At 39.1% G+C, this 15,489-nt stretch overlaps 1 protein-coding gene across 1 annotated transcript in view; it reads right to left on the bottom strand.

Moving 5' to 3' along the window:
• The window catches only part of trarg1a (trafficking regulator of GLUT4 (SLC2A4) 1a), a 16,728-nt gene extending 1,264 nt beyond the window's left edge, over positions 1-15,464 (bottom strand). The window contains exons 1-3 of the mRNA XM_085183976.1: positions 14,047-15,464; positions 2,931-3,057; positions 1-2,315 (exon numbers count right to left, since the gene is read on the bottom strand). The exon at positions 1-2,315 is cut by the window's left edge and continues 1,264 nt beyond it. Of these exons, the coding sequence (XP_085040102.1) occupies positions 2,305-2,315; positions 2,931-3,057; positions 14,047-14,451 (543 nt within the window). The 5' untranslated portion in view covers positions 14,452-15,464 and the 3' untranslated portion in view covers positions 1-2,304. The remainder of the gene's footprint in view (positions 2,316-2,930; positions 3,058-14,046) is intronic.
• Positions 15,465-15,489: the final 25 nt, after the last annotated feature.

The raw sequence follows: 15,489 nt of genomic DNA on the forward strand, positions 1-15,489 counted from the left end.
GTCTCTACGGATTACAGAGAGTAAACTGTAGGCAAACTGGGGTCTGACCCATAAAGGTCTAAGTGACAAATGGCCTGTATTTGTATAGCGCTTTACTTAGTCCCTAAGGACCCCAAAGTGCTTTACACTACATTCAGTCATTCACACACTGGTGATGGCAAGCTACATTGTAGCCACAGCTGCCCTGGGGTGCACTGACAGAGGCGAGGCTAACGGACACTGGCGCCACCGTGTCCTCTGACCACCTCCAGTAGGCAACGACCGAGACTGTCCAAGCCGGGGCTCGAACCGGCAACCTTCCGATTACAAGACGAACTGCCAACTCTTGAGCCACGATCGCCGTTGCGATCAACATGTTGGTGTTTTTATTGATATAATTATTGGAATATTTACATTTATCTGAAACAACATGCTATCTATAGACTACAGACTCAGAAAGCTGCTAGCATGGCTGTGGTCAACACAATTCCTTGTGAATTGGAAGTTACTATGAGAAGGCACAACTTGGACCATGCATGGTAATGTTTATTCCTGACATGCAAAATGTACACCACAGAGAGGTGAACTGGCACATACAATATACTGGAAAGGAAACACATTAATACACGGAAATGAAGTGGAAAAGTTTGAACTGTTTTACTGACAGTTGGCTTCTGCTCGCCAGTTGTTCCAGATGAAAAATGTAGATGTAAGAAAAACAGCAGGGCTGTCGCCTGCACTAAGTAAACAGTAGGGCATCTTTGGATTTTGCTGCTTTCGGATGTTTTGCTAAAGTGACTTTTTGTACAACCACGAGTATGAACAGGGACTTGAAAGTCTGTTAACTCGACAGTTAGCAGTTGTACATCCTTTCACTGATGATGTTGAGGATTTGGTAGTATCACTTTAGCAGCATAATATAGCTGTAAGGTTTCACTTGTTTGAACTGTATGAGCAAGTGAAAACAAGCACTGTAACTTATCAAAATGATACAAAATGTAAATTAACCCAGCCATCCAAATAACATTATTGCCCCCAAAATCTATCCAAATGATCTGAATAATGCAACATAGTGTTATTGAATTTTTTCTCTGCTCACAAGCCTGGTACATGTCACTGTAACATACTTGTTATGTGTATCCACAGGCAGAACAATAAACTGCATCTCTTTGATAAAATTATGAATACAGACAATTTGTCAGGCTTGAACTTTACAGAATGCTTGTGTTTTTTGTTTAAATGCTTTTCATTGTTACTAAGTTAAACTTATAGACCCGCTCGTTGTTAAAAAAAAGAAGAAGTTTGTGTCAGCCTGTTTGGCCCATAGCATGCGTACATATTGCATATATATTTTCCTATATAAATACATTTTATACCAATACAACAAGCTGGAAAAAACATTCAGTGAAACAATCAGTGACATTTAACAGTCATTGTATAACAATGCCAATGGTGTAGAAAGGCAGCAAACACACGTGCACAAGCACGCGTGCACGCACACACGTAAAATTAATTATAAGGGAATATGGTGAGGAGAAACAACACCTGAAGGTGTAGCTGAGACTAAGTCATGTTTGTGGTAAATAATTAGATGTACACAAAACAGTCTCACATGTGCAAACCTGCTAGTCTCTCAGACTCCTGGAAAAGGTAAGAAACATGGAAATAACAGTCAAAATGAAGGCAGAGGTTCGGTGTTCTACATTCAGGCATGCACTTGGTCTTGTTTTTTTTGTTTTCAATGAAAAATTATAATAAATAAAAACAATTATGTCCCCTGCCCACTTTCACAAACCTTTGAGTTTCCACTGAGCATCCAGGTACTGACAAAGCAGCCACTATGACAGCCTTAGCAAACCCAGCACCGCTTGGCATACAAACATTATATAAAATGTACATATACAATGTATATATGTAATTTTTTCTATCCACATTTCAAATATATTTGTAACTGTATATGCTTTGAATGCAAAAGATTTGATAAGGAATATATGAGGATTATATGCAGCTGTCCAAAGTTTGGAGACCAAACCCCAAATCCATTTTTCGAAAGAAGCTCCATCACATACAGAGAAAGTCGCTCTCTCCTCATACACAGATTATTGTCTTCATTGAGAGAAGTCCATGTTCCACACTGGGAAACACACGGGGTTCCTTCTGACCACAAACAAATCTGCATTTTCTTCCTCTTCTGTTTTAACCTGACAGATTTACATCAGGATTTTCATTATTTTTGTCAAGCAAATGCTAACCAGATTCTAATACATGCATCTCTGAATGGTGTTTTTCATTTGTTTACTTGCTGAAAGATCATGTCTCGTGAGTTTATTTGGAAACTGTAAAAAAAGGGAAAGAGAAGAAGTATGTCACACACTTATGATTGCAGCAAAAGTAAATGTAACACACACACAGATGTTGGCAAACTTGAAAACAGGAAACACATCTGAAGCATGTCATTCTTTCTGTCTGTAAACAAGATCGCTTGAAAAGTTTTGGATTCTGATTTTGATAAAACTTTGAGTGTAGAGGGGCCTTATCTTCAAGGTCAACTTAATGATTTATTGGTTGAAAATTGACAAAAAGCCTTATAACCTAGAAACTATGGGATGTGTTGTCAACATATAGAAAGTACCTTATAAGAATTTAAAATTTTTCACGTTTGACCTCTGACCTCTCCTTCAAGATTGATATAAAAGTCAAAGTGACAATAATGTAATCAATGTAAACATCTGTCATGCTACTCTTATCTCATTTTTACTGCACTACAAACTTCTTAACGTGTTTAAAAAGAACAAGAGAGAGAGTGAGCTGCCTTGGCAGATGTTTCTTGGACTGCCCTTCTGAGTAGATAGTTCCTCCTACAGCTACACTTTAAACCTCGATCGAAATCTCGGTGCAGCACACTGGACACCATCCTCAAAAATTTGTCCTGCTTGATTCAATTAATGTACCTGAAACCGAGACGTAGACTGTGATCATGACCACGCCCAAGACAATGGAGGAGATACTGAGCAGACGAGCCAGTTTACCCAGCCTCCTGGCCCCGTCTATATCCCCCGCCTGGAGACTGTTTCTGGACTGGGGACACACAAAAGCAGCAAGACTATTAAACAAATGTAATATATTAGGTAGTAGACCAAACAGAACATTTTTAGGAAGATCTGTCGAACCAGCCAAACCAAGGATACACTTAGGGTGGAGATTTTAATCTACATATTTATGAGTTCTTGGATAAAGCTAGAGATGCAAACAGTGATGTAGCAGGAACCCTGTAAAGTATTATTTGTAATTAGTCCAGTTCTTCCTCTTTTACTTTATTTTTCCCAGTTTGTGTAGGAAAAACCATAAGACCAAGCAGCACGAAGACTTTGTGACTGCCCCAAAGCCTGAGTTACTGCACCTGCACCTGAAGAACTCCAAATCGTTTGATTATTATCAATTATGAACACCCTGAAACTACTGAACTAATCATCCTGGATCAGTCAGGCTCATCAATGGATTTTGCTGATCTTGTGTAATGTGATTTAACATTTAAAAAAAGGAATAGATGATTAAAAAAAACCTTTATTAACTCGTGAACATACACAAGTCTTCACACACATTGAGTGTAAGGTGTGAAATTCAAGATACATATACACTATTGCTCACTGAGCTTATGTACTAAAGTGCAATGCTTTTCCCATTTATGGGTGAAACAAATGTGAAAAGTTCTTGAAAAAATTACTTACAAAATGTCCAGATTAGTACAGATTTTACACTGAAGACATAGAACACCCGTATGTTCTCCAGAGCTGTTTTTTCTTTCGGCATATACACTGAAGTGCTGAGGTGTACCAATAATTATTCACACTCTAACCTGTGGCTCTTTGAAAAGTCTAACCCTCAAAGGTTTTCATGGGGACAATGTAGTTAGGCAGCATCAAATGGTAGTCTGTAGAATGACTTTGGACACCAAGAACAAGTAGAAGTGAGTTGAGACAAGCTCTGGGTGGTGGGGAAAAGTTACTGGTGTTTGGGGTATCTTCTGGGCAGACGACACAGGACAAAGAGACTTGGTGGTGGAAAGAGAAAGTGCAAGAAAACACTCAAAGGTTAGTGAAGAAACAGTGGGATAGTCAGGAAGATGAATAAAATGCACAGAGTACTGTAGGCTAATAATATAAAAAAGAGAGGTGGAAAAGCCAAAGGAAAGCAGGCAGGGGTCTCTGTGGACTCTGTGGAGCCTGGAGAGGTGGAGGTATGCTCTGGAGAGAAAAGGAATGAAAGTCAGTAGTAGCAAACAGAATACGTGTGTGTGAATGAGAGAGTGGCAGGTGGAAAGATGAAAATGTAAAGAGTATCAAAAGTCAAAGGGAAAGTTTACAAGATGGTAGTGAGACCTGCTGTGACATGTGGTTTGGAGATGGTGGCACTGACAAAGAGACCATGATGGACAGGGTTAGAAATGATTATGTCAGAATGACATCTCACAGTGCTTTGGAAACAATGTTAGAGGCAAAGCTGTGATGGTTTTGACATGTGCAGAGAAGGGATCGTGGCTTTACTGGACAAATGATCAAGTTCCTGGCAGGAGGAAAATACTGAAGCAGCTCTCCAAGAGTTACACTTTAAAATATTTATCATATAGTTAATCAATACTTATTTTAAAAAGAAATTGATAAACATGCAGTGCAGTAATGTTGACTTGTGAAATGCAGAGAGTAATTTATTTCAACTGTAAACGGTCAAATCTCATGCTGGCAGATTGGGACTGATGGAAGAATGTGACTTGCAGAGCCAATTGGATGGAGTCGGTGAGTGCAGCAGTATGAAGGGGTTGTATATCATTTTAATGCTGAACGTATATTGCTTTGCTTGTACACTGCAGATACGGAGACAGAGTGATTCATGCGTATGTGTGAAAGGCGTGATGGATGGGAATTCTCAGCCTTCTGCATTGCTTTTATGTGAGTCACCCCAAAGATCAAATCTCCCGTTACTGATGTCTCAGGCTTTTCATTGGATTGGCAGGGTTTTTTAACAGTGTATGTTTTTATTTTGTGAAAGGGAGTCCACACAAAGGAACACTGCTCTTCACAGTATTGCAGCATGTACATGCACACATCAAATAAAAAATCTTATGTTGCTGTTTTTCATTTATTTAGTCATAAAACAAAATTTCATTGTGTGTGTGTTTTGGCTATAGTTTACATATATCACTCCAAGTATTTGCTCTATAACTTGACAAATTTCACTTGAGCACAAGAGCAACTAAACAATCTGATCAAGCTGATCAAGCTGAATGCAGATGGCGTTTAAATACTTCAGCAGGTGTCCAAGATGAGTCTTTTCAAAGCAGAGGTGAAAACAGAAATTGGACCTCTCACCAAAACGTATCTGGTATTAGAAGAAACAGATATGAAAATATGAAAAGTTAAAAAACAAAAACAAAACAAAGAAATTCATCAGTTTGACAGTTTAACTACACTATCATATTCCTCAAAAGATTTTTCCCCATTTTACATATTCAAATGCTTTAAATATAAATGGCATTGTGTGCATGGAAGTGTTAATAAAATAAATATAATTAACACTGACTGAAATTAAAAGTATTTTAATCAGAATTAAAAGTAAGAGGTGATTTTCAAGTAGAAGAAGGATCATGATTCAGTCCATGTGTGGCTACAGCAATGAAACCTGCCTACACCTGAGTTTAGCAGCGATTGAGAACTTCATGCTTCATAAGAGAATTTCAGGAAGTAATACACTCTTCTTAATTTTACATTACCCTCACAATTTAGTGCGAAATCATGCTATGGTGTCTCTGTTTTCTTTCTTCATTCAGTCACTGAATACTGAAGAAATAGTGTTGGGGGTTAGGTGGGAACTGCCTCAAATTCAGATTGAATTACAGAGTATTTCCCCTGATTACTAACTTGTTACTCCATCGTCTCACTCCCGTGAGATGCTTTGCCTCCAGGCTGTCTGGAAGTAAGATACTACTGTGCACTAGTGCACGTGGGTTTGGGACAGTGCAACCTTTGGGTAGAGTGGAAAACTACTTTTAAATATGGCATTCATCTCTTCTTTTAATAATGCCTGATGTTTGGGAAATAATAACAACAACCGAGCTCATGATATACTTTCAAAGCAGAATGTCTTCACATTCTTGCATGATAAAGGATTTCATCTGCCCAGTACATAATGAACTCAATATTAAGAAGATGAGGAAGTGGTACTAGGCATGGGTGAAATATGAATATTTTTGATTATTAAAGATGCAGGAAAAAAATAGAAATAAATTAAATACACAGCGCTTAACAAATTATTAGGCCAAAACAGCTCTGGTAATTATGAAAATTATGTTTTTCTTAGTTGTAGATGCAAAGATAAAATGCACTGATGGTAGTTTTTTGAGATCTTTCTGAGAAAAGCTCATGTCTGTTTTTAAGGAGGCCCTCGGGACCATGTGATGAAAAATGTACATTTTTCAGAATTTTACATTGACAAATATTCTTCTTACCCCTTCAAACTCGAACTGTTAAATAATTGCCAATAAATGGAGAATTTATTGAACATCCTGACATTTATAAAAAGATTAAATTTGCAATAATTTGCAAAAAACAAACAAAGTTGAGCAAATATGATAGCTACACCTGGCAAAGAATTACTTCTTAAAAGTGTATTATCCAATATATTTGTATTTTTTAGAGAAAAAAAAACACACTGAAAATGTTGAAGTCTCAAAAACTGTATGTATCAAATATAGTACACTAGTTAAATTACTGACTGATTTGCTCGCACAGTTTATCGCAGCTTCACAAACGCCTCCCAATTTTTAATTCTAAAAGGCTCAAACCCAACTTTTGACAGATGCTGCATTGCAATTAAAACAAAGATATTTCAATATAATGCAATTGCCTTAAAACAGTCACTTAATGTAATGTACTCCTATATACTGCATGGTAAGAAACGTAATCACAAAAACTATTTAACTGGATGATTATTTCTAGGATTTATTCAAATTTGATCAAATGTAAATATCTACTACATGTAATGTCTCATCCCACAATCCAGGCTCATGACAGTAAAACAGAAACATTACTTTTTTTTTTACTCTCACTCACTCACTCACTCACTCACTCACTCACAGGGACACACTCCATCTTCTTGCTCTGAGGACTGCAATGTGAAGCTATGGTGCAAAGTCCCGCTGGAGCCTGTATTGATCTTTTCTCATAGAGAAAAGCAGCATCAGCACCTTAAATCAATGGAAGTCCCTTTCAGAAAACACAGTCTATTTGGCCAGCTTGGAGAGAAACCATCAATGGTGAATGGAGGTGATTTAAAAAGATGATATTTTACTTGCATAATAATAATAAGAAAGTAAAAAGAAACAAAGGAAGGCAATGTCAGCACGCTCATTTGGACCTAGTCTTGTTGGATGTTACCTTTGAGACCTGCGAGAGGTTTTCATTTGTGCTTGTGAATATCTGTGTGTAGTGAAAGGGAGGCACCCTTTGCTTCACTGAATCACGCCTGTATTGATTCACAGCACGACTACGGGTCATATTTGTTTTCAGAATGGGAAATTCTACCCTAATTGTAGTGTTCATTGTGCTACCTTTGTACACAAACACACGCACACCCGTTCTCTCTAATGTGTTCAAATGTTCAGCAGACAAGTGTGGGTGGTAGTAAGTCAGTAAGTGCTTCTTTTCTCACTTGCCATTAATAATGGAGAACCAACAGCAGCCATGGTGGAACGCAGAAGTGTACAGTGGGAGGATGTTTTCTTCTATGAGCAAATCTGTCGATTTTCAGGTTTATACATTATATCTTTCAAAACTTTTAGATTATATTCATTTCATTGCTTAAATTTTTATTTTTAAACTGTACTCAACTTTTTTTTAAGTTCAACGATGACAATCGTTTATAATTTAGTAGTGACAGAATTTTTTAATCCCCAAATGAATTTGTACAAGGCTTTTGCGGGTTTTTTTGTTTTGGTATGTTAAGTTAAATCACATTGGTCCGGTGAGGGATAAAGAACATCGCAGTCTCTCGGAAGCGGCTAGCAAGACTTTTAGACTTTTTACAGAAAATGTCCATTAAAATTTCAAACCACCCATGCGACCAAATGATCAAACCTTCCAGAGCTATGATGGCACAATACCTATTCTAGCTATAAAATGCATTGTAGCTGATGGTTACATACGATTTTACTTGTGTTTATATATTTGCTTGTGAATTCAAACAAACTAACAGAGTGCTAATGCTTTAAAAGACTAGACCATCATAGTATAAACCTTTATCCATTGGCAGATCATTTATAAGTGAACCACTGCCAGGCATATTTAAATAACTCAGAGTCAGGTTTCATCGTTTAGTTCATAGCACAGTGCACTATCATCGGGATAATGTATGCTATTATTAGCAATCTGTTTGTTAAACCAAACACAGTTTATCGATATACAATGCAACTACAGAAACAAAACAGAAATGGGCTATTTGTACTAAAAAAGGGCAAACACTAAGAAACGCTTTCACCACAGGTGAGATTTCTAAAGCAAAGAGTTGTCTAGTTACACCGCTGTCATTATCTAATGTGATGCAAATCACACAATGAAATGTAGGTTTAGCATCTGTTACTTAGCAATTGGAATGCACAGCTTAAGCTGGTGCAAATGCCGTTATTATAACTTTTTTTTTGCAGGCAGTTAATCACAAATTAATGTGCTGAAGCGATTTCTGTTGCATTTGTCCAGATTTTGCTACTAAAATGTGGAATAGGTGTAATGTTTTACTGAAACATTTGTAAGCTCACATGCAAATACGACATATAAGGACAATATGAAGGTCCATTGAAAATATTTGGGTGTTGGCTGCCTTTTATTCCATTGTCTGTCAAGATGATCCCACACTGCTTCAGGAGTGTTGCAGTTGGGACTGTAGGGGAAGGTCAGTCCATGACTGATAGAGTTCCAATGTGTGCTTTTCTGTCCAGGTATGATTTTACTGCACTGGAAGTGTTTGCGACCGTTGTCGTGCTGAAAAGTGAAGCTATTACCAATCAGATGATTTGCAGATGGTATTGCATTCGGTATCAACATCTGATGGCACTTTTCTGTGTTTACAATTGTATCAATTAAGCACCTTGAGGCAACAGTTGTTGTCGTTTATATAAATAAAACTAAATGTAATCAATTTTGTCAAGATTTCCAACACCACTGGCTGATAGGCAGCTCCAAACCATGACAGAGCCTCCGCCATGTTTTACAGATGGCTGTAGACACTCACTGTCGTATCTCTCTCCTGACCTCTTCTGTACATCCTGATTTCACATTTGGATTCACCACTCCACTCCACTGTTACCATTGATTTTTCAGTCCAGTTTTTGTACAATTTGGCATACCTCAGCCTTTTATCCCAGTATCCCTTCATTAACAATGCCTTCTTGCCAGAAGAAGACAGTCCCTTCCACTGAGACCATCTCGTGAGTCTTCAGTGAACATCTGGGCCTTCAGATCAACTGGAGGGCCAGATGCATCTCTCAGGTCCTGTCAGGCTGGATCTTTTCCCCTATTAAGGACATGGCATTCAGATAACTTTTATCTTCTGAAGATTCTTATTCTTTTGTCCTCCACTTCAAAATACAATTTATGTGTGTTGTAGCAGGCTGCTAGTAACAAAGTACCTGAAGATACAGTTCTTTGTGTAGAGATAACACTGGTTCATTCCCTAACTTATCATGTCTTTTTATGTTTGAATGAGTCATAGGTCAGTGTTAAGTGGCCTAACAAAAACATTCCTCTGAATATAGTGAGGTAGAAGCACTGGAATGAAAATGAATGGAAAAACAGCTAAAGAAACTTCTGGACCTTCTGGAAGGCTGGAGAACTATCATACGAGAAAGTCTTGTTCTTTGGAGGCAAAATAGAAAGAAAAGAGGGGTGGCTCAAGATTTCTGTACAATATTGTAAATAAAATGTCACAATATTATAATTAAAACAAGTGAAGATGGATTCATTTTTAATATTAAATCATCGAGTAGTGTGATTTGAAGATTTTAAAAGCTCCTATATTATCAAAAAAGCCACTCATATAGCTAGTGGCCCTTACGCTGGTAAGTGCTCTGTACTATACTTGTACTCAAAACATGACAAAACATTCTATGCATTCAGTTTTAATATTGATTGGATGATCACATTGTAGCATTCACTGATTTAAAATGATAAATGAGTTGTAGCAGACGGGCTTTTCTTTTTTCTCTGTAACACTCTGATGAGCTCACATTGGGTAAGAACAGTGTAAAATGCTCTCTGATGGTGACTGCAGCACTTGACTGCTAATAAGATCTCATTTACCTACACACACACACACACACACACACACACACACACACACACACACACACACACACACACAAACAAAGCCATCCCGCCAGTGCAGCATTGTGGGACCATATTTTACAGGCAAATCTGCAGCACATGCAGTAATGCTCCTGCAGTTTGGGCATTCCCATTACTGGGATAGGCTAGTGTGCACTGTAAAAACCTATTACCCCAACCTCTCCAGTAACCATAATTGACTGCGTATCTTCTGCGTTTGCCAGCCGCAAGCCCTTCCCACCAAGCATCTGTCAGAGATCTTTGGCGGCAGCCAGCTGGAAGTTGGCTTTTATGTGTTCCTACTGCTGAAAGTAGTGGGAGATGATGATGGATGTAACTGTTCCTGCTGTTAGCAATGCACCATCTACAGTGTGGAAAGATGCTGACTCTTTTACAAGGGCAAAATGGGACCAACACGGATACTTTTACCTGTTTAAGCGATTAAAAGATGGATATACATCTTATTTAATGTTTGCACTGTCTACATACACAAAAATGTGTATTTACTTAAATTCTGTGATATAGTTTATGTTTTGCATAATAGCAGAATCTACTGAAGTCTGCATTTACAGTTAGACACAGGCAATTATACGAGTTTTGATTGTATTTAAAGCTGGAGCTGGAGACAGGTGTGTGATCTAAAAACATAACACCTGATTATTTTTGTATCCACTCCTATATTTGCGTTTCTTTCCAGTTTTGTTTGAGGTTTGAAAGATTCCTGGGGTAAATATTTGGGTCTGTTGCAGCTCAGTTTTGTGTCGAACAGGCTGGAATACTGTGGATTTGTCACAGCTTTGTTGCTTGAATCTGCTGCTAAAAACAGCTGTATTTCTGAAGAACTAAAGCAATGAGCTGAAACAGGCTTAAATGCCACTTAGAGCTACGGGACAGTGCCACAGATACTGCTGCTTATCACTCTGATCACATTACACAGCCATGTTTGAGCCATTGCTTAGCTACAAATGTTGATTGCGTACTATACTTATAAAACAAAAGCTATATGGTTTACATCAGGTTTTAATTGAATACACAGCACAGTTAATGTTACATAATAGCATGACTGTTAAGCACAAACCCTCTTGGCATGAAATGAAGTCTGAATCCAGATCACTGGAAGCTAAAGGCTCATTAATAATGCAACTGACCACCAACGGTGGCATTTCATATCAGGCTACCCCTTAAGATGGTCTTTTTTGATCTTTCTGTCTTTCTGTGAATGGATTTCTAAAGTCTGTTCAGCTTCCTCTGACACCTCCCCATTGATACCATTTTAAAAACTGCTCTTTTTTTTATTTGACTTTCCAGCAATATCCATTTCACAGTGGATGATGAGTAGCGAATATTGGCACTTAGCACTAATCTGGCACTCCAAAGCTGTATCGTGTGGTATCAACCACATTACTTTTGATTCATCTGCTCACAAGCGAGCGTTGTACACCTCTGTTTTTCCTGTTCTGACTCACTCGCACTTATCTGACTGTGCTATCTGATTCAGCTTCTTCTAATCAAGTGATAGGAACTACTTTATGGCTATTTGCTGTCTCTCTCACGCCCATCTGCCCTTGTAGCGAATGATGTTTTGATCTTCTTTGGGAGGCCCATATCCCCTTTCCTTACCCCCCAGGAAAGAGAGAGGATGTTGATCACTGCTACTGAGCTGGCTAACTGCTGCAATCTGCCCTCTGCAGAGAAACTAAATTGACTTCTCTCGCCTTCTATTGAGTTAGTGGCCAGCTCCAGTTTCTTCCTCCTTCGCTTTTCTTTCTTCTGCCCTCTGTGAAAACCTCCCTCTGCCACACTTTCTCTCTCTCTCTCTCTCTCTCTCACACACACACACACACCCTCTCTCTCTCAATGCCATTAGCCAGCAACCGACTTGTGAATGTCAGTGGGTTCGTGATGATGGCTCAGGGAAGTACAGGCTGTCTTGTGGATACCGTCTGATATTCCCCTTGGTGTGTAGTCCCCGCAAGAGTGATATTACAGAACTAATGGCTTACTGCATTTCCTCTGCTTTGTTTCTCTGTAGATCTGAGAATTGGCTACTGGACAGTGTCAGAAGTAAAGTGTGCTGAAAAACACAAATGGCTTGAAACTAAGGAGCCGTCAGCCACCAGGAGTTAAAATCGTGACACAGGGAAGTTACGACTGATGGCGCTAAAAGAGTTCTGCTAGAATGGTTCCAGATACTTACTGCAAAGGTCCGTCATAGGCTGTTTGTGTCTGTGCTGCTCAGGAACAGCAGTTTGCCTTTCTCTACACTTACAATGCAGAACACATTAGATATTATAATGGCTAACAGCACACTTTGCCCAGCTCTATTGTGGCTGTTACAGAGCTTGAAGAGCCTATATACATACGATTTGTAGTTTACAAGCCTTTTTTCTTATTTTAGATGTTTTATTGTAAATGTGGAAAAGAGGAAAAATATAGTAAATATAGCTGTTGTAATTAAGGCAGGAATTTGATACAGTTTCAACATATTGGTAGAGAAGAATATATACATACATAAAATTTTTGACCTTCACACTATGTTCTGTTTATGTATTACTTTATTTCAAAAGTTGTGTGTGTATATCACATGGAGGCAAATTTACATACGTGATTTAAATATACCAAGCTTTTTGAAATGGTCACTTTGCCCCCCCATCCACCACCCCCCCACCCCAGTCCAGCAGGAAGTCCAGTGTAAACAGTTGACTTCCTGCTGATTGCCAGACAAATTATGTGAATGATGCCATTTTTAAATAAACACGAGCATCTTTCTTTGCATTATGCATTATGCACTTTTATAAGCTCATATGTGGAGCACACACTGGCACGGATGTATCTTTGAGAGATATAGACATAGTATTGTGTAAAAAACTATACTAAAAAGCAGAGCCTCAAACAACAGCTCCACCATCTTCGCTCCAGACCTCACTGCAGAGGGAGACAGCAGGAAAGTGCATCCTCAGCATCACAGATCAGTTACATGTGCTGCGTTTTGGAATGCGGCCCATACAAAGACCACATGGTCTATCTGCAAAAACACAACATTTTATTTACAATTCTGTAATGCCATATCTATATCTGACTGAAGTAGCTTTAGTGTCTTCGCTGCACCCTTAAATTTCCTGTGAAGGGATACATCAAGTATCAGCCCCTCTGAAGCAGACCATCTGGCAGCTGAGTGGAAGCAGCCAGCGTGAGATCATTTAAAGCCTCAGCAATAGTGAAAGATAATGAGGCACTGAGTGTTCTGTGTGTATATGTCAGTTTTTCACATACATTTGCACTTCTGTTATTTATATATATATTCAAAAATGTAAAACCTTTAAGTGTAAAAGTGTCAGAAACTCTTTTAAATTGTCATCCAAGCTCTGCTAAATGGTCTTTCTGTCTAAAATTAATACTCGGATGACCATTCACCCAAACGCAAATGTGGTTCTTAGTTAGGGATAATAGCCATACTTAAAAAAAAAAAAAAAAAAAAAAGGTTCCTTCATATATCAAAAGGCTGTAAAGGTAAAGGGCATTCTCAAATATAAAGTGAGCCTTAACTGCAAGAAGCAGTGATGGAATCTCAAGCACCCAGTCCTCTTTTGTTCCAAGATCTTAATTTACTTAGCCTAATAGCACTGTCCCATCATGTGCACCAGCAATAACATATTTAGGGGGTTTAACACTTTTGATGAGGCAACAAGATGCTTACCATGATGGAGTACACCAGTGCCACGATGCTGATGGGCCAAACGGGGCAAATGCAGGAGATGATGACCAGGATGAGGTAATCCCGGGGCTTCGGGGTCTCCTGGACTGCGTTGCCGGTGGAGGAGCGGCTCAGACTCGCCTTGGAAGGGGAGAGAGGGGCGGAGGCGGCCAGCTGCCCGGTGGAGCCCGATCTCACGGAGACGCTGTGGCCGTTCTCCTCGGCTTCCAGACCCTTGTCGCTGCCCACGTTGACCGTGAAGGAGGTGGACATGTTCATCTGGTTCCCTCCAGGCTCAGTGGTCACTGCAAGTAGTTTCTCAGTTTCCTGGAAGTCTGGCGGCGGAGCGCCTCCTCCGCCCTCACCCAAACTGGATCTCTGGAAGTTGGCATCCGTGTTGATCGCCATGTTCACCTCTCAGTTAGAAAGATATATTTATATATTTATAAATTTTTGAAAATAAATATCTGTTACAAATGTCTTACGATTGATTACAAAACAGTGAATGACGGCACTTTGACTAGTCAAATTTTAGTTTTTACAATAAATCTCTAAAGCTGAGATCAACTTTGATAACGAAGAAGCTGACACGCCGAGGTGCGGTGGACGGCTTCAAATTAGATTATCTGAAAGGCGGAGAGATTTGATGGAAAAACTTCCTAAGAGCAACGAATAAAATCAGATGAAAGCAGCATGACTCCTGTAAACATCATTTTCCTCCTTCGATCACTTGTCTTGTGTTCACACCCGACACTTGAGTCATTTCAAAAGGAGCTCACAGCACAAACCGTCCCTCCTCTTTGACACATCCAGATCAGTGAGAGGAGCTTCTGTCACCCATGCAGATCTAGATCCAGTCCCACCACTTGAGCCTGTGTTTGTCTGTTCTTGCAGAAGTAGCTTCAAGGGTTTCCTTCTCCTTTCATAAAAAAGAAAGATCAAGGTGAGACGTGATTTTCGAAGCAGACCCCCCCAAAATCAGACACTTTCTCCTCCTCTGTCTCCAGGAACACAGCCACTGCACTCTACTTGGGACCAGTGTCACGTCAACGCATTTAAACAGGGCACTTCCGGCGACGATGCACAAAATAAAACTCGAGCGTTCTCAACAAAAAGCCAGTAAGGGAAAATTAACGAGTTCATCCTAACTGGTTGTACTGGCATCATATAGGTTTTTTTTTTTTTTTTTTCACTACGTCAGTAACAGACAAAAAACTTTTTTTTGTCTTTTGTTTTTTGCACACACAGTACTGTGCAAAAGTCTTGAGCCACCCCAAGACTTTCATTAGTCCACATATCTGTGGAAAAATAGAAAACAGGTGCAGCGATTTACTGAAACCTGCAAACATAAATGAAAGAACAGCAGATAAGGAAAAAATATAGTTTACACAACCTAATGAGAATGAAAGTCAATATTTGGCATGATCACCTTCATCCTTCAACACA

The sequence above is a fragment of the Neolamprologus multifasciatus genome, chromosome 14 (assembly GCF_963576455.1).
Source record: "Neolamprologus multifasciatus chromosome 14, fNeoMul1.2, whole genome shotgun sequence".
NCBI classification, from domain to species: domain Eukaryota; kingdom Metazoa; phylum Chordata; class Actinopteri; order Cichliformes; family Cichlidae; genus Neolamprologus; species Neolamprologus multifasciatus.